At 52.8% G+C, this 18,634-nt stretch overlaps 2 protein-coding genes across 2 annotated transcripts; one reads left to right on the forward strand and one right to left on the reverse strand.

The window, feature by feature from the left end:
- The first annotated feature begins 4 nt into the window (after window positions 1–4).
- On the forward strand, window positions 5–17,357 carry MYBL2 (MYB proto-oncogene like 2). The gene is made up of 14 exons (XM_021535484.2): window positions 5–111; window positions 4,487–4,580; window positions 5,654–5,725; window positions 6,096–6,188; window positions 7,797–8,017; window positions 8,176–8,332; window positions 9,077–9,346; window positions 10,549–10,935; window positions 12,389–12,528; window positions 12,804–12,903; window positions 13,548–13,661; window positions 14,175–14,291; window positions 14,451–14,597; window positions 16,624–17,357. The coding sequence occupies exons 3-14, from the start codon at window positions 5,669–5,671 to the stop codon at window positions 16,750–16,752; spliced, it is 1,932 nt and encodes a 643-aa protein (XP_021391159.2). The 5' UTR covers window positions 5–111; window positions 4,487–4,580; window positions 5,654–5,668; the 3' UTR covers window positions 16,753–17,357.
- On the reverse strand, window positions 525–1,274 carry LOC144247204 (uncharacterized). Its single transcript, XM_077787092.1, has one exon. The coding sequence runs from the start codon at window positions 1,272–1,274 to the stop codon at window positions 525–527; it is 750 nt and encodes a 249-aa protein (XP_077643218.1).
- Window positions 17,358–18,634: the final 1,277 nt, after the last annotated feature.

The following is an 18,634-nucleotide window of genomic DNA, read 5'->3' on the forward strand; positions in this document are numbered from 1 at the left end:
CTCCGCCCGCGCTCCCGGCGGGCAGCGCCGGCCCCGCAGCCATGGCCCCGCGGCTGCGGCCGCGTCCCGCTGCCCCTTCTCCGCCGGGACCCGCCCCGACCCCTCGGCCAGGTAACGGGGGCGGGCGGGCGGGGGTCCGGGCACCCCCAGCTCGGAGGGGGCTGCACGGAGGCCGGCTCTGGGCGTTCAGGGGGCTCAGCTTCAGGCCGGGAGGGCAGCGAGAGTCAGGGACCACCAGCAGAGAGACATTTATATCTTTATTGTGCTAATACAAAAGAGCGATCGGGGAGGAGGAGGAGCCAGCAATGCTGCGGCTCTCGGAGGTGCCATCACCAGCTCAAACATCCCCCACCACCAGTGCCGACTCGGCCACCCCAGGTGAGCAGATTTAGCTCGTCACCAGCTGCTGCCATCACCACTCAAGCCGCTGGCTCCATCTTCTGTGCTGCAGCGTGGATCCCTGCTCCTCGCAGGAGGGGAGGGGGCAGGCACCAGCAGCTCCAGCTGGAGGCAGGGCAGCAGCATCACAGAGCCTGCTGCAGAAACACAGGGACAGCGTCAGGGTCACTCAGCTGGGTCTCCTGGGTGGCAGACCTGTGGATCAGTGTGGGGTGCTTCTTGAAGGCACTGGGCCAAGCCAGAGGAATCACCACAGGGGTCTCCAGGGATGATGTGTCTGGTTTGGAGCATCCCAGTAAACGTAACTCCTCTGTGCTGACATCGAGGGATGTACTGGTATCCATAAAGGATTTTATTGCCGAGATGTCCCACCTGGGTGCTGGCACTTTCCCAAGGGCTGAGATGTCACCAGCCAGCTCAGAGCTCTTGAAGAGAAGGCTCTCCAGGGGTTTGAAGTGCTTGTCTTTATTGCAAGGTGTCGAAGTATTCTGTGATCCCACATTCATCAGGCAGCTATCTCTGCTAGGGTGCTCACAGGGCAAACCAGACAGCTCACAGGTGGCCTGGCCATGGTGGGCCTTGCAGAAGCAGACAAGACTGAGGTCAGAGATGCCCTGGGTCAAGCTGTGCAGCTCCGGCTTCACACAGCTGGTCAGAGACTCTGCCTGCTTGACAACACACAGGGAACTGCCACTTGCTGTGCTGTCCAAGTCCATGGGAAGCTCCCAGGTTTCATGTTTGGAAGCACTGCTAGAGTCCTTGTAATAGCTCACAACAGGAGAATAGCTCTGGCTGGAGGAGCTGGCCAAGAACCCGTTTTCCAGGATTTCCTTTCTGGTCACAATGCTGGTGCTGTGCTTCTGGGTGGACAGCATGGTGCAGAATCCAGCAGCTCTCTGGCTTAGAGAGATAAGGATGAGCCTGTCAGGATAAACCTGTTACTATTCACTAATGGTTTACAGACTTACAGTAGCAGGACCACTCTTGGCAAAATCCCATCTCACTGTTGCAGGACCTTGAGCAGGTTTCAGGACATGCAGGGGCATCCAGCCTGGCTCTCTCTTTTAGAGTAAAACAACTCCACTACAGCCTGTTAGTAGCTCAGAGGTCATAGCAGAATCTCCCTGAAGCTGTATTTATTTGACCTCAGCCTGTATTATCACTAGTCTTAACTTTGTACAGGGGATAGAAGCATTTTAGCCTCACTCCTGCAGTCAGAGGACCACTCACCCCAGCTAGAATTGAATCCCTCTGAGGAGGCACCAAAACCAGGCTCTGGCTAGGATGGGAAAAGTTGAAGGGCAGGTCTCATCTTACTTTTAGTGCTGTACACAATAACTCTCACCTCCAGCTCAGCCAGGAGCTGACTTCCAGATCTTTCCTGAGAGACTAGGGCAGGCCAGGGAAGGGGATAGCTATATTCCCAACCCAGCTTTACTCTGAATACATGCTAAACAGTCATAAATAGCGTCTGAATTTACTGCAAAGGGACTGTATGGTCAATCTAGAAGGAAAGTATTATTTAAGAGACTAAAACCATCTTATCTTAGCATATAAGAAATGAAAGAATAAGAAAACAATAAATAGTACCTTCAGCTCCTGTGAAGACCCTTTGAGGTTCCCAAGCCTTTTCTGCCAGTGTTACTTAGAGCAGTTTTATAGTTCTGGTAATCAATTAACAGGCTGATTTCCTAATTAAGCTAGTTTGGGAGAGGGAGGGGCTTCTGTTTGCCTCTTTTTAAGCACAGGGGTAGTGAAGGTGGGCCATGGCTGACTGATGGAGGTACTCTGAGATCTGTGAGGGATGGGTTATATTTGTCCTGTCAAAGAACCTTAATAAGGCTTTACTTTCTTTTAAGTGTTGCCTTGTGTTTTGTGAGCTGTTGATTAGGAATATCCACAAGTACAGACTTTTCATTGATGAAATAGACAGTACGTGTTGGAATATTTGAGTAATGCTCTCAGGCACAGGGTTGAACTGTTGTAGCTGTCCTGGACAGGGCCATAAGTTGGACTTTGATGATCTTTGGGGGTCCCTTCCAGCCTGGAATATTCTGTGATTCTTTAAGGTGTGATGTTCCTGCCCTGTGCCTGAGGCTGCTACATTTGGGAGGCTCAGGTTAGTGTGAGAGGGCCTGAGGGTAGAAATGGGGGTCCAAGGTTGGGGGGTGTGAATGGAGGGTATCCTGGGCTGGTGTGGGGGGGAAGGGGTCCCAGTGGTTTCAGGTGGATGAAGGGGTCCCGGGAGTCCTGAGTCCATGGGGACGTGGAGGTGCTGAGGATAGAAATGAGTAAACATGGGTCAGTGTAGGGCAGGGTGAGGGAGAGTCCTGGGTCAGTGTGGGGGATCCCCATGCTTTGGGGTTGGTACAGGGGTGGATGCAGAGGGATCTTGGGGTCGGTGCTGGGCCGGATGGGGAGGGTCGTGGGGGGCCCAGGTCGGTGTGTGGGTGGATGAGGAGGTTCCTGGTGGGAGCTTGCATCAATGCGGGGCTGGATGCGGTGGGACTTGGATCAGTGCAGGGTCGGTGCAGAGGTGGATGTGCGGGGTCCTGGATCGGGTGCTGTGTTAGATGTGGGGAGTCTCGGCAGTCCCAGTTCGGTGCAGAGGTCCTGGGGCTGGATGCGGGGATCCCGCAGGATGTGCCGAGGTATACAGGAGTCTGGATGCAGGTGTCCCGGGTCAGTGTCCCCGATCGGTGTGGGGATGGGTTGGATGTCCCGGCTCCGTGTAGGGGTGGGTGCGATGTGTCAGCTCGGTGTGAGGGTGGAAGCGGTGTCTGAGCTCGGTGTATACAGTGTCTCAGGTCGGTGTGAGGGTGAATGCGGTGTCTGAGCTCGGTGTGAGGATGTCCCAGCTCGGTGTATGCAGTGTCTCAGGTAGGTGTGAGGGTGAATGCGGTGTGCCCCGGATCGGTGTGAGGATGGATGTGGTGTCTCAGCTCGGTGTGAGGATGCCTCAGGTCGGTGTGAGGATGGATGCGGTGTCTGAGCTCGGTGTGAGGATGTCCCAGCTCGGTGCATACAGTGTCTGAGCTCTGTGTGAGGATGGATGCGTTTTGTCCCAGCTCGGTGTATGCAGTGTCTCAGGTAGGTGTGAAGGTGGATGCGGCGCCTCAGCTCGGTGTGAGGATGTCTCAGCTCTGTGTATACAGTGTCTCAGCTCTGTGTGAGGATGGATGCGGTGTGTCCCGGCTCGGTGTGAGGGTGGATGCGGTGTCTCAGGTCGGTGTGAGGATGTCTCAGCTCTGTGTATACAGTGTCTCAGGTCGGTGTGAGGGTGGATGCGGTGTCTCAGGTCTGTATGAGGGTGGATGCGGTGTCTCGGGTCTGTATGAGGGTGGATGCGGTGTCTCGGGTCTCTACGGGCTCCCTGAGGGTGCCGGGGGCGGGGCGGGCGGGCGCCCTCCCGCGCGCGCCTCTTTGTGCGGGCGGGAGGCGCGGCGCGCATGCGCGGCCCGGCCCCGCGCGGGGGGGGCGCCGTTGGCGCGAGATAGGAAAGCGCCGCCAGCGCCGCCGCTCCGGACCCGCGCCCGGCCCCGGCCCCGGCCCGACATGGCTCGCCGCGCCCGCGGGTGAGTGCCGGCCCCGCCGTGCCGGCCCCGCCGTGCCGCGACTCGCCGTCCCGCTCCCAGCCGCGGCAGACTCCTCCCGGCGGCCCCGTTCCCGCTCGCCGGCCGGCCAGCGGGATGCGGGATGCGGGGCGGTGCCCGCGCTGGGACATTGCCCCGGCTCTGCCCGCTGGGAGCGGGAGCCCCGCGCCGCTCCCGCAGCGCTCCCCGCGCCGCCGAGCCGGGAGCTGCTGCGCTCTGCCTGGGTGCCCAGATGCAAAGTCCACCCCGAGGGACAGATGTGGAAGGGAATGGAAAGAAACGCGCTTTCCCTCGCTCTGGGCAGAATAAAACTCGCCAGCTGGCGCCTAAAGTTGAGGATCTCCTTTCAGCCTGGGGTGTGTGGGTGGGTGTCGGTGAGGTTGGGCTCGGTGCTGGAAGGGTGAGATCTGGAGCTCTGCTCTGTATGGTGGAGGTTGGTGCCTCTCCTGCATTTTTATCAGGTAGAAAGGATAATCTTCTTTACTCATCCCTAGTGAGGACCAGGATGAGCCTCATTACCAGGATACCGATTTGGATGTGCCGGAGCAGCGGGATGGCAGGTGCAAAGTCAAGTGGACACCAGAAGAGGTGAGTGAGAGCCTGACACTTGCTGAGAAAGGTGCTTTGGCGTGGTGCCTCTGACATGGCACTCTGGGCTCGGGTGACTCCACCCCAGTCCTCACCTGCTGGCCATGATCACGCCTCCTCCTGTCTTGCTACTGGAGAGGACCTTGTGTCATTTGTACTGAGCCCAGGCCTGAATGAGGTTCAGGGGAGTTTGAAGTGTGGCCTGAAGAGCAAGAGTTCAAACATTTTTAACTTAAACGTGTGAGTACTGAGTGAAACACCACTGCCTGCAGCACTCCTGTGGGCACAGAGGGGTTCAGATGATGGCTGCGGCCTTCAATGAGCTGAAATGTGCAGTGGAAATGTACTCCTTTTTCTGGAGCAAAAGCAGGGAGCATTGACACTTGGGATCATGGCTTAGTCATCCTGGCTAAGAGCCTGAAGTTAGCTGGGATGTTCTCCTCTTTCCTCCCAGTTTCACTATCAGTTTTGTGCTGTGTGAAAACTACAGCTGGGGTCAGAACACCAAGTAAAGTGGGGGGATCAAAGCCTCAGGCTCATGTTGGGCAGGGAATAATTTCACTATTGAGCTCTCCAGAGCTCACAGACAAGGATGTCTCTGTGAGCTGTAGGAGTTTGCATACCCAGGCTACAGCAGGGATCACAAAAGAGATGCTGTAGAGCCCTGTAGCACTGAAAGACAGAAGAGCACTGGGCAGGTGGTGATACACTTCAATCAGTCAGCTTTCCTGGCCAGACAAAACCAGTGGCTGGGCTGGGAGATGGGCTGTCTGGTCAGGAGTGTTCTGGGCCACAGGGTTTGAACTAGACTGTAGGGGAACAGAGCTGAGCTCTTGTTTTGTACTTAATGCATGAGCTTGTCTTAGTACAGAGCTCAGAACCAGTCTGCTCCAGTTGGACTCCATGTACTGGAGGGCTGCTAAACACTGGTGTGAGCTGCCCTCCTCCCCTGAGCACACAATGCCAACAAAACCTTGACAGTTCAAAACATCTAACTTGTTCTTTTGCTATCATCAGCCCTGTGGTTTGTGTTGCCTCAGTGTCTCTGAAAGTGGATGTTTTGTCCTTTGCAGGATGAGCAGCTGAAGATGTTAGTGAGCCATTATGGGCAGAATGACTGGAAGTTCCTGGCCAGCCACTTTCCTGTAAGTGACCCCATTCCCAGCTGGGAATCCCAGTGTTTGCATGTTGCTGCTTCTCCTTGTGCTGGTTCCCTGAGTCTGTGCAGTGGGACTCTCTGCTCTGACTTCATAGCTCCAAGCTGTGAAATGGGGCTGCTTCAAGGCAGGGAGACTTTCTTGCATAGAGGGCTTTCCATGGTGAGTCTGTTGGAGTTAGGGTGAGGAATTGAGGATCCTGTCCTTCTGTCCAGGGCCTCCATATGTGTTCTCTATGTGCTTCTGCAGGTGTTCTGTGGGACAGACTGTATGTATGGGGACTGCTGTCAGTTTTGGGGGATTTTGGGCCTCAGGAGCCTCTGGTCTAACACAAAGCTGTTCCCATTGCTGTTCCCAGAACCGCAGTGACCAGCAGTGTCAGTACCGCTGGCTGAGAGTGTTGAATCCAGACCTGGTTAAGGGCCCGTGGACCAAAGAGGAGGATCAAAAGGTAAGTCAGGGCTGAGAGGATCAGTGTTGAACTGCAGAAAGGGTGGCAATGTCAGACTCATCCTCAGGGGTTGTGAACTGTGTGTAATTGTTCTCCCTGGTGGGTACCTGTGAGAGCAGCTCTGTCTGCCCTGCCCTGAGCAGCCCAGGCAGCCATGGTTGGGATGTGATGTGATCTAGGCCTCTCCAGGTAAACATCTTCCCCCTTTCACACAGTGCTGCTACAGTAGGCTGCCAAGGGAGAGAGCTGAAAAGGGAATTAATTCATCTGCCTGCTGGCAGGTCTCCACCTGGCCTGGCCAGGTTGGATCTAAGAGAAAATAAAACTGGCATTTCCTGTGCCACAGTAGGCAGGCTGGAGTGGAGGTCTGAGGTTGGCTGGGTGAATCATGACTTCTGTGAGCCTGTTTCTCTGCTGATTCCAGAGTCAGCCAAGAGGGGCTGGCTAAGACAGACTCATCATCTTGATGTACTTAAGAAAAGTTGGAGTGAAATCCAGATTTTACCAAGGTTTTCTAGTACAGAACATCCTAATTTAGCAGATTCTCTGTAACACTTCTGCTCCCTGACTCTTTCCCTTTTGGTCCCATTACATTTTGTCAAGCCCTAAGGAAGATTCTCCTGATGTTGTTCCCTGTTCTTACAGCAGAGCAGCTGTTTCCTGCTTTCCCCTTCCCTTTGCATTGTTCTGACTCTGCCAGCCTACCCATCCTGGCCAGGCTAGGCTCCAGCTCTCTCCTCATTGCTTTGGCCCAGCTCCTTGGCCTCAGTTTGGCATCTTTGGTCCATTTTTCTGTGCTTGAAAGACAAGAGTCTGCAGAAGGGACATTTGTTACATGAGCATCACTTCTACCTGCACACCTTTCAGCTCAGCACAGCCGGCCAGGGTAGAAATGTTCTTTGAGAACTCTTCAGTCAGGATTTTGGTGGCTGAACATTGCAGATATTTTCATCCTGATTGTGCCCTGGATATTTTAGGAGCCCAGAATGGATTCAGTGCCCAGAAGAATTTGTGTTAGGGCTCTGGCAGAAGTGAAAAAGCCCTGGGTGGAGCTTAAGAGGCCAAGTGGATGGTTCTGAACTGAATTTGGATTTCTCCCTGTGTGTCCTGGTGCTGTCAGGGCATGGAGCTGCAGCCCTGTCTCTCCTGGGTGTACCACACTGTTAAAGGGAGCAGCAGGCCAGTGCAGAGCTGATGGGGACTGTTGTCACACAGCCAGGTCCTTCGAAGTAGGGAGTGCAGAGGAAGGAGCCTTGGAGCAGGTGGGCCTTGGCCCTTCCTCAGAAATGGGAATATGTTTCTGCATCTGGGCACCTGCCAGTCTCCACCCCATCTTCTGTCAGGGGTCATCTGCATTCACAGGTGCCCTGTGGCAAAATGTCTGCATGGAAACAGCCTCCTACAGAAATTTGGCAGAATCATTGCTTTTGTGAGGGCTGGAACACCTGATAGCCCTGCTGGCTCCCTTCAGCTTGTCCTCCAAAGGGGCCTTCCTTTGTTTGCCCTTACCTGGTCCCAGGAAGGGTGAAGAGCAAAGCCTGAAGATGACTGCACTGACCTTCCCCTCCTTTTTTCCATTTCCTTATTTCCCTCCCACTCTCTCCAAAGGTAATTGAACTGGTTAAAAAATATGGCACCAAACAGTGGACCCTGATAGCCAAGCACCTGAAAGGGCGGTTAGGGAAGCAGTGCCGGGAGCGCTGGCACAACCACCTGAACCCTGAGGTGAAGAAGTCCTCGTGGACAGAGGAGGAGGATCGCATCATATTTGAGGCCCACAAGGTCCTGGGGAACCGTTGGGCAGAGATTGCCAAGCTGCTGCCTGGCAGGTAGGACCCCTTTGCTCACTGCTGCCTTCCCTGCTGGGTGGCCCGTGGAGATCCGTGTGTTAGGCTCTTGGGATGGGGCTGGGGAGTGTGTTGGAGCTGCTAGCTGTGCTTTAAAGCTGCTGTAAGTGATGGTTTTTTCCCTTCTGCTCCCTCTGCAGGACCGACAATGCTGTGAAGAATCACTGGAATTCCACCATCAAGAGGAAAGTGGACACGGGAGGTTTCCTCAATGAAACCAAGGAGTCCAAGTCTCTGTACTTCCTTGTGGAGGTGGATAACAAGGAGAAGCAAAGTCAGACGACAGCTGAGAGCCAGGTACTGCATCTGCAGCAGGCAGCTGTGTCAGTCCCCTGCCCTGCTAATGCATTCTGGAGCTCTTTATCCACCCTTCTGCTGCCTCCCACTGCCTTTTCCACAGCCTGTGTCTGCATAGACAGCCTGTGTCTTCCCCAGCCTCCCAGATCTCTCCCTCCAGGAGGTAAAGGTGTTGTGAGAGCCTGAGTGTGTTATCCAGGCAGAGGACAGCAGTCTGCTAGAGCTGTTACCTTGCCAATCTCAACATCAAGTCTGTCTTGAACACTGAATATTCTTTTGGCTTCATTTTGCTGTTGCTGGTGGGAGGAGGAGGCTGCTCCAGACAGTGTGTGTGTGGGAGCAGGGTGAAGAGATACTGTGTCCCTTTCCTCTAAAAGAGGAAGCAGGGAAGTCCACCCAGCGATTGCTTTCATGAAGAAATCATGTAGCGTTTGAAAGCAGGCTCCGAGTAAATAGAACACATAGAGCTAGTGCTACATGCTCAGCCTAAGTACAACTTTCTCCTGGGACACTGTTCAGTGAAATATTGAATTAGAGTCCTGTGCTCGTTATGTTGCATGCACTCCTTCTTAGGTAGTGTATGGGACAGAGCTGTGAGGGAGAATGGGCATGTGAAACACACCCAGTGGCAGGTAGGGGAGTGGGCAAAGCTGAACGTGTCCAGGTGCTCTCTGTCCCCAGGACTTGACACTGTTCCCTTGCTGTCTGCTGATACCTGGCCTTTCTTTTTTTGCATGTGCCAAGAACCTCCTGCCAAACTGGCCAGTGGATATCTCTGAAATAAAGGAAGAAGATGTCAGTGATGAGGAAGTGACGGGTGTGCAGGAGCTGCCCTTGGAGCTGCCAGCTGCAGAAGTGGCAGAGCAGAACCTGGAGGGGACCCCAGATGATGCAGTGCCCGAGGATGGCACTTCGTTGGTTGAATCACCATACAAATGGGTTGTTGAAGCTGCCAACTATTTGTACCCATCTTGTACCCCAGCCCTCAGTGAAGCTCTGGACATGATTGAATCTGTAAGTAACAGACCCTCCAGTTACTGTGTTATCCTTGCTCCTTTTGTTTGAGTGAACTTACTGGATCCCCTTGATCCTCAGCCTGAGGAGGACTGGGTTTGTAATTGCCTTGCAGCCTCCCCCTGTCTCTCTTCCAGGGCTGGATTAGACTTTTCCAGCTCTGCCAGTATTGCTGTGGGCTTGTAGCTTTTCCTAGCTGGATGTCCTTGTGCATGGGCTCTGCCTGTGTGGGAGGCTGTAAGTACTGGCAAATTGATTTCAAGCCCTTCTTTGTCAGCCAGAGTGCCTCTGGCTCTCCTTTTTGTAATGGTTCAGGCCCATGCCCACTGGCTGTCCTTTCTGTCCTGTCATGGGGTGGGACAGGACAAACTGGGATTAAGCCAAGCCCATTGTACTATGCAGGACAGACCCCTTCACACTGGCATGGTTGCCATCATTTGCTTTCAGTGGAGGTGGCTTCACTGAAATTAGTTATTTTCAGCCAGTCAAGCAGTGCTGAGGTCCCCTGGGTGTCAGAGGCATGCCAGGGTTGGGAGGCTGGCTAAAATCAACAGGGCACTTTGCTGCCATCAGAGGGAAGTTGCTTCTGCAGCCCCCAGCCTGCCTGAGGCGTGAAGGAGTCACTCTGTGTAGCAAGTTGATGTGCCTGAGGCTGAGCAGCACATCCGTGGGCCCTTGGGGGCTTGCTTTTATGGTGCTGGGTGTTGCTGGGGTGGAGCTGTGAAGCAGCTCATATCTGAACTGGTCTGGTTAGTTTTAATCTGCTTTCAGTTGTGCAGGTTACACCAGAGCCACATGCCCACAGCTGTACAGCTGTGCCCAAGACTGTGGGCTTCTCTGGGGTGATAGTTGCTTCCTTCAGTGCCTGTCCCCACCATTCTGCCCAGCTGATTTTTTTGTCCCTTCTCTGAGGGGGTGCAGCTGTTTGTGCAGCTGTGCTGTGAACCAAACAGGGAAACCAGCCTTGCATAAATATAAAAAAACCTGCCCTGTGCACAAGCAGCAGATCTCAGCTGGGTCAGCCCTGCTCTGGCTCCAGCTGTGCCTGTGGCAGAGGAGAGCAGGGCTTGGGCTGTCCCTGGCCAGGCTCCTTCCAAAGCTGGGTGCCATCTCACACCCCCACTTATTTCACCTCCCAGTTCGCCAGTCTGTCTGCTCAGCTGCCACCCTGGGCTGCTGCTGACGCTTTCCCTTGTGTGCAGGACCCAGATGGGTGGTGTGACCTGACCCAGTTTGACCTGCCCGAGGAGCCCTTGGCTGGCAGCAGCAGCGGCAGCACCAGCCCGGCCAGAGCAGCGCCCGGCGAGGCGGCCCCGGCGCTGCCCAGCGTCACCGAGTACCGCCTGGACGGCCACACCATCTCTGACCTGAGCAGGAGCAGCAAGGGAGAGCTCATCCCCATCTCCCCACACGCCGAGGGCAGCTTTGGTACCCCTCCCTCAGTGCTGAAGAGGCAGAAGAAGAGGAAGGTGTCCCTCTCGCCTGTCACGGAGAACGTCACCAGCACCAGCATGTCCTTCCTGGACTCCTGCAACAGCATGACGCCCAAGGGCACCCCTGTAAAGACACTGCCCTTCTCTCCATCTCAGGTATCTTCTTGCCCTAGTGTCATGTGTTCCCACCAGCTCTGCCAGCTTTGTGCTCCTCCTGCCTTGAATGAGGCCATGCCAGTGTGCAGAGCATGTTCCTGCACTAAAAGAAGGCTCAGAGTTGGTTTCTGGCACTGCTTCTCTTTAGTGCTGCCCTTCTCGTGGGAGCAGCAGCCTGTGTCTCCATCTGGGAGTAAGTGCAGCTTTAAAAAAGCCCAGCTACCCTGTGTGTGGGGCAGGCCACATCGTGAGGAAGGAGCCCCATCTGCATACCAGGGTGTGATGGAGGGCACACTGCTGCTGTCCCCAGGGCATTGCTGCCCCAGCTGTGGGCAGCAGAGTGGCACCAGTGAAAACTTGTTTTCCCTGTCTGTTTGCAGTTCAGTCATACAGACAGGCTGGGCAGCAAACACCTCGTGCAGGTCTGTCCTGCTGTGCCTATGGAAATGCTTCTGGCCTTGTCTTTCTTGCAAATGGGACTCAGGATATTTCAGCCTTTGCTGTGACTCCCACAGTGTCCTCACACGTGGTCTCCAACACACATCACCTTGAAGCACTGTGGTGGTCAGACCTACGAGTGTCTCATGTGGAAGTGGTGGAGTTGTGCCTATAAATCAAAGGCTTCTGCGTTCTCCAGCACAGCTCCCACTGCAGCTCTGTTGTCCAGACCCTCCCCAGCTGTGCCTTCTAGGCCTTTGTTTCTGCAGCAGAAAACAAAGGAGAGGCACCACAGGAGAGTCCAAAATGCAGGTTCAGGTGGACTTGAATGGAAGCCCAGCATGAAAAAGAAATCAGAGCAGGACCCATAATACCCCATAATGTACAGCTCTACAGAGTGTAAAAGGCAGGAATGTCTGGAGCGAGTCTGAGAAGAAAGTGCATGCCCTGCCTCAAGCTGAGCTTCAGCCAGCAGTGAATTTCACAAACACAATTTTTCTCTTCCAAGAGGCTCTTGGGTACAAACACTTTCTTGTGGGAGCAGAGCTGTCACTTACTGGCTGCTGGGAAGTAAATCCCTAGAAGAGCTAACACAGCTTGTTGTTTTCTCATAGTTTAAGCTGAGGACAGCTCAGTGCAAGACCTTTTATCTTGTACACTTTGTGTTAAATGGACTTCCCTTATGTTTGCCAGCCTGAGGTTGGAATAAACTGGGTGAGCTGAGATTACCAGTGCAAGGAGAGGCTTCTCTTCCACTCTGCAGTTGGTAGCTCTGATAGTTGTAACAACTCATCCCTTATGGGAAATGAATAATCTTTATAGGTGTGAGGCACCTCCTGGAAGCTTTTTTGTGTGTATCTGTGCACAGAACTGAGTCTATAACCCACCCTGGTTTTGGAGGGTTGTTTCTACTTCAGGGTTTCCCCTCATATTTAGGAAAAAGTAATGGCTTGTGATGCAATGCTGGGCTGCTTGAGGCTGAGTGTCTTCAATTTTTCTTTCCTGTGCTGTGCAGTTCTTAAACTTTTGGAGCAAACAGGATACACTAGAACTGGAGAACCCTTCCCTGACCTCCACGCCTGTGTGCAGCCAGAAGGTGATTGTCACCACCCCGCTGCACAGGGACAAGACCCCTCTGCTCCAGAAGAACTTAGCGTAAGTCCTCCTTTTTCCACACAGGAGTCTGGTCCAATTCAGACAAAGCTCTCAGTACTTGTCATGGTGTTACTGAGAGAGGGGCAAGGCAGGCTGGGCTTTTCCTTAAATCACTGTTTTCCCCCCAGAAACATCTCTGAGCTGCAGGGAGTGAGTGTCCAAGCTGACTGGGGGCACAGCAAAGTGACCTCTGTTGTGCTCTGCTGCTGGGTGGGTTGTGGCCTTGTGTGGGTTACAGCCTGTGTGATCCCTTGTCTTCTCCACTCTGCTTCCAGGTTTGTCACACCAGATCAGACATATGTGGTGGACAACACACCTCACACTCCCACGCCTTTCAAAAATGCCCTGGAGAAATATGGACCAATTAGACCTCTGGTAATTATTGGGCTGTGCCTTGTGGGGCTGATGAATGCAAATGAGACATGGGGCTAGGGGAGGTTGGGACAGGGGGTGAGCAAACTCTTATCTGTGCCAGAACAAAGGGCAGTTTGGTAGTGCCAGGCTGAGAGGGGAGGGGTGAAGGGGACATTGTCACAGTGATGATTTCATTGTAAGCAGCTGTAGGATTTTTAGATCGTCTGTAAGCCAGCTAAAAATGCCAAAAAGCTGCCCTTGAATCAGGCTGCAGTCTCTCCGTGAAGTATTATACCTGTGTAATGACAGGTCAGATACTGAGGTGTTTGCAAAATTCAGATCTTTGTTGCTTAGCTACTGATGACCTTGAGGAACAGGGAAATGATCTGCCTAGGCCTCCCTGAGGAGCTGCATCTCCCAGGCCTTGTGTGCACACTGGTCTCCTGATGGCATGCTGGGATTCAGCTGATAAGTCCCTGCATCTGGAGATCTTGTAAATCCATCAGGCTGGCAGAAAACTTCTCATATCTTTTCCAGCTGGGAAGCAAATAGGTTTTTGTGTTTGTCCTCTCACTGTGGGCTCTCCTGACCCCATTGAGGGAAATGCTTGTAAGCCTGTTCAGCATGGAGATTTTGACTGCCTTGTGCTCTGCCTTTCTACCCAGCCCCAGACTCCTCACCTAGAAGAAGACTTGAAGGAGGTGCTCCGAAGTGAAGCTGGCATTGAACTCATCATAGAGGATGATGTGAAGCCTGAGAAACAGAAGAGGAAACAAGGGGTGAGCTGGCTGTGCATCCAGTATCAGCTGCTAAGCTGCCCTGTGCTCTTAAGGAGTGTTTTGGCTGGTTTTATTTATCCTGCTATTGATGCCAAAATGTTTTTAGCCCTGTGGCTGCTCTTTTTCAATCAGCAAGAAGAGGTTAAGGCCTGCTTAAAGTACTGCCAGGACTGTCCTGGTTTATGCTGAGCTCAGGGCTTGTTGGCACACTTGGAGCACCTGGGGCAAGTTGGGCTTTCAGAAGGCTGTGGGATGGCATGAAAAGTCTCAGTTTCCTGGTGGCCACCCCTTCCTACTAAAAGCTCCTCCTCTAAACTGGTGGCTTGAGGTGCCAAGGAGGGGGACACTGGAAGCTTCTGTGCCCTTTGGTGGGGAAGGCTGCACACATCTTCTTCCCGAGGTGCTGGTGCCATGCAGAACTGGGGTGCTGTGGCCGTGGTGTGCACCTGGGCCCTCAGGGTGGCACTTTTCAGGGTGAATTCATGGTGACACTGGTGTCCCTACATTCCCCAGCTACGCAGGAGCCCCATCAAGAAGGTCCGGAAGTCTCTGGCGCTGGATATTGTGGATGAAGACATGACACAAAACCTGCCTGCCCTCCCCAAGACTGTGTGCTTCAAAAGAGCCCAGGTGAGGGTTGTGTGCTCAGAGCAGGGGCAGATCTGGCTCTGCCATGAAAACACCCTGCAAAGCAGCAGCAGCAGCCTGGAGCTGCCTTTGAACAGTCCATGTCAATGTGGATGATGGGCTGGATTTACTTTTTCCTTACATGTTTTCCTCTTGGTGCAGCCTGTGAACTTCCTCTCAAGGTCCCTTAACCTGTCCTCATCAAGCAGAAAGAATGACAGTGGTCTGCTCAACAGAGCCTTCGTGCAAGTGCAGCCAGAGAAAATGTCCTACAGGAAAATGCCAAGCCATTTCAGGCCACCAGCACCGGTAAGCCCTGCAGCAGCCACTGTTCTCCCAGGCAGGAGTTTATGTGGCAGTGCAGCCCTTGTCCCTTGAGGAGTGAGGGATGGAGCTCTGAACTGCTGCACAGGCATCCCTGCACTCTCAGGGCTGTCTTTACACCAAGGCTGGGAGATGCTGAGCCAGAGGTGTCATTTTGTTCCTCAAAGCCACAGCTGTGGCCTGCTCAGCATGTTTGGCCCTGGATTTCCTCACGGGAATTCTCACCCAGAAAGGAATTTGGGTGACTATTCTGGCAGTAAAGTAGACCTTCCTTTTTTCAGTGGGCACTCTTGAGTGGACAGCAGCAAGCTCATCTTTTTTTGCTTTTCAGGTCAGAGCAATTCTGAAGTGCTGTATAAAGGTTAAACAGGAAGGTATTTCCCACCCCTGTGTTTTTTAGGATGTTTCTGGGTAGTGTGGAAGGCTGTGTACCTTAGGCAGTATAGACTGGCTTTATCCTGCTTTATCCTGACCCCTTGACAGTACAGAGCTCCAGCTGGCAGTGTGGCACCTTGTACCTCGTGCTGAGGTTGGTGCTGTTACAGCAGCTCTGTTCCTCAGCTCTGCACAGTTGGAATTGGCTTGTGCTGGAGTCACAGCAGCCTACAAATGCCCTCTGGGGCATAAACAGATCTCTCTACAATCTTCACCACTCTGAGGCAGGATGCATTCTTGGAGAGGTATCCCTATTTGCTAGGCTGAGACAAAGTCTAAATGTAACTTAGGCATGGGGATTTGGACCATAATTTTGTAGGTATTTGCTTGGATTGAGTCACTTGAGGTCTCTGGTAGCTTCAGTGGGGATGGAAACATGTGCTGTCCTTCTTGGGGGTTTAAACTGCAGCTGGGGGCTCCTGTGATGGTGTTTTCCCATCCCAGGAAGGTGCAGGGTTATCCTCAGGAAGCTGCACTGAGGGGGATCTGTCCCTGCATTAGAGCTGTTGTGTGGAACCTGTTTCTTCTGACAAATAAATACCCCTCAGCCAGAGTGATTCCTTCTCCTTCCCAAAATAAACCCTTCTTAAACACTTCCATTTCTCCTCCTGTCCTGGCCAGGTCTGTGTTGCTCTGTGAGCTAATAGCTCTGTATAAATAAACTTTGGGGGTGACAGGGAGGCAGCTGGTGTGGTGACAGAGTACAGGTGCGCAGTGAAATCCCATTGTCCACAGCCAGCAGGGCAGCCTGTGCTGCTGCTGGCCTCTGGGGATTTATTGTGCTGCTCTGGTGCTGCTGACAGGCAGTTTTTTATTGAGGAAGCTCATCCAGCTCTGGGCTAAGGCTCAGTGGGCCCAAAGCCACTCTGTGGCTGTATGGGATGTTCCTGCTGTGGCCAGCACTGGAGCCCTGGTTCCCTGCAGTGCATGTGGACAGGTATTTCCAGTTCAGGGCACTGCCTGTCCCCTGGCATTTACCAGAGGATCCTCAGGGGCTTTCCTGGAGTGCAGAAACACCTCATGGGTGCCCTTTCTGCATGCAGAGACTGAAGCACTCCTGGCTTGTGGCTCCTCCTTTGTGCTGTGGGACCCTGCTGAAACTGAAGGCACCAGATTGCTGTGAAGGATAACATTTGATCAAAACAGATCTGGACCCCAGCAGCTCCTGTAGGAGTTGAACTGGTTGGCAATAAACTCCAAAGCTGTGCTTGAATTCCTTCTATCGTTCTGGAATCTCTTCCAGAATGTGTGAGTATTAATAGTTTCCAGTGAGTTTAAGTAGGTTTGTGCTTTGGGGTTTTTGTCTTGAGGCAAGTAATGGAAAGCCTTGAAAGGGACTGTCTTGAAATGGAGCACCCACCTGGGAAACTGCTGACCCTAAACCCCAGAAATTACCACTTCAGCTGTGAGGAGTAACTGGTGATGGGCAAGTTCCTCCTGGTTGTGAGATGGGTTCTGAAGTTTTATTTCCCTCATTAGTTTTGTTTATTTTTGCAATCTTTTAGAACAGGATGTTACAAGATGTTTGTCCTTGCCCTTGACTGTGTAGTACACCTCCTGTCTCTTCCCTCTGCAGATGACCAGGGCTTGGAAAGCAGTGGCCTGTGGTGAAACTCGAGACCAACTCTTCATGCAAGAGAAAGCTCGACAGTTTCTGGGCACGTTGAAACAGAGTCACACATCAAGGACCTTAATCTTATCATGAAGGATTGCTCTGCTTTCTAATCTTATTTTTTAAAACTTTTTAATAAGTGGAGGGGGAACCACAGGAGAAAAAATATCTTCTGCCAGGCCTTAGCATATGGGAGTGGATTTCTTTTTTCCCTTCAGTTCCCAGGTAGATCTACAGTGTAATAAATTGGGCTAACTGCTGGCTAGTGTGTGGAATGCAAGCTTTGGGATAATTATGGAAAGGCAAACAAGGGAGGCTTGGACAGCTGACAAGCAAGACCTCTCTCTGCAAGACCTGAGCTCTGGAAAAGTGGACGCAGCAGCTGTGTTCCACCTTGGAGCAGCACGTGCAGCAGGTGCTGGAGACCAGCCTCACAGCACCCCTGGATTCCTGCTGCTGCTCTGGTACCTCAGCAATGGCTTTGTGAAGGTTCCTGCATGCCTTGAGTCCCCCTTCTGGCTTTTCTCAGGGGATGGAGTGTCTCCCTGGGCTGGAGAATGAGGGAGGGTGTGGTGCTGTGGGGTGACCTGTGCCTGGAGCCCCTTGCTCCCTGTGGGGCTGCTTTGTCCTGCCATGGCTCCAGCAGCGTCCTCTCCCCACGACTGTGCTTCCTCTTCCAATAAATGATGGTGCTCACATCCCTTGGCCTCTGCCTCTGCCTCACAGCACTGGGGGAAGGCAGCAAAGTGCTGGTTTTTGTGTGGGCTCCTTGCTCTCCTGGCAAGTTGTTTTATTTCCTGTTGGTGTCTCAGCAGGGAGGAGAAGGGAGATTCCCCCCACACACTCTTGGCAGTTCCATCAGCTGTTCCAGAGTTTTGGCTGTGGGCAGGTGCCACGCTGTGTTTGAGTCAGGGTGGTTGGGATCCCTGCAGGGGTGATGGAGGCTGGAGAAGAGCAGCAGGAGTGTGTGATGGAGCAGAGCCTTTTCTTGCCCTTCTTTGGAGGCTAAAGTTGCACCATGTAGCTATTCCAGGGGGGAACAGTAGCACTGGCCTGGTTTGAGGTAGCCAAGGATGGTGATCTTGGTAATGTATTAACTTTGCAATTGGAAAGGTGTTGGGAAAACTGCACAGCAGCTCCACAGAAAAGGAAGAGTTTTTTGGGTGACTGTGATGTGCTTTCCATGGCCAAAGCCAGCCTGGCAGCTCTGCCTCTGGCTGGGGCTGTGCACACAGCAAAGATGTGTCTACCCCTAGCTGGAAAACCAGAGCTGGGCTGTACATATCTCATTGTACAGAGAATGGAAATAGAGTAAAAAAAAAAATTTTACTGTATTTCCAGCCTTATGCTGGAAATAGAGTAAAAAAAATCCTTACTGACAAACTTGTTAATAAAACCTTGGATCCTGGGAAATGAGGGAGGTTTAGAAACCCTGCTCATTTTTCATTTTTACAAGCTCAGGGCCAGAGCAAATCCATGAAGTAATTTTTATTTCTGTTTCTTGGTGTTGCAGTGTTTGCATTGGAAAGACAGCTGGGACCACTTGTCTGAAAGCCTGGCTTTAGCTACTCCCATTCTGGTGTTATTTTAAGAAAAATTGTTGTAAACCCATCTCTCTGCTTGGGCTTTGGTGGGCTCGGCTCCTCCTGCACTGGTGACTGTAGAAACCCAAGGCTGGAATTGCAATTCCTTCTTGGAGCTGACACGAGCTGGGAGCTCTGAGCAGGCAGGATGTGCTGGAGGATAAATCAGGTTGTGAGCCTGGCAGCCCTGTTTGAGAGCTGCCCCAAATTAAAGGAGGATGAGGCAGAATAAACTGCTTCTCTAAGGCTCTACATCCAGGCTGTGCAGAATGTTTATGGAGAAAGCTCAAGGGGCAGAAAAATACCAAGTTCTGGCATAGTTGATGAGTAAAAAAGAGAATTAGCTTTTAATTGGAAAAGGGAGCTTCTTCTAGTGTGGAGTTTGCCAGCGT

Source organism: Lonchura striata, chromosome 17, assembly GCF_046129695.1.
Source record: "Lonchura striata isolate bLonStr1 chromosome 17, bLonStr1.mat, whole genome shotgun sequence".
NCBI classification, from domain to species: domain Eukaryota; kingdom Metazoa; phylum Chordata; class Aves; order Passeriformes; family Estrildidae; genus Lonchura; species Lonchura striata.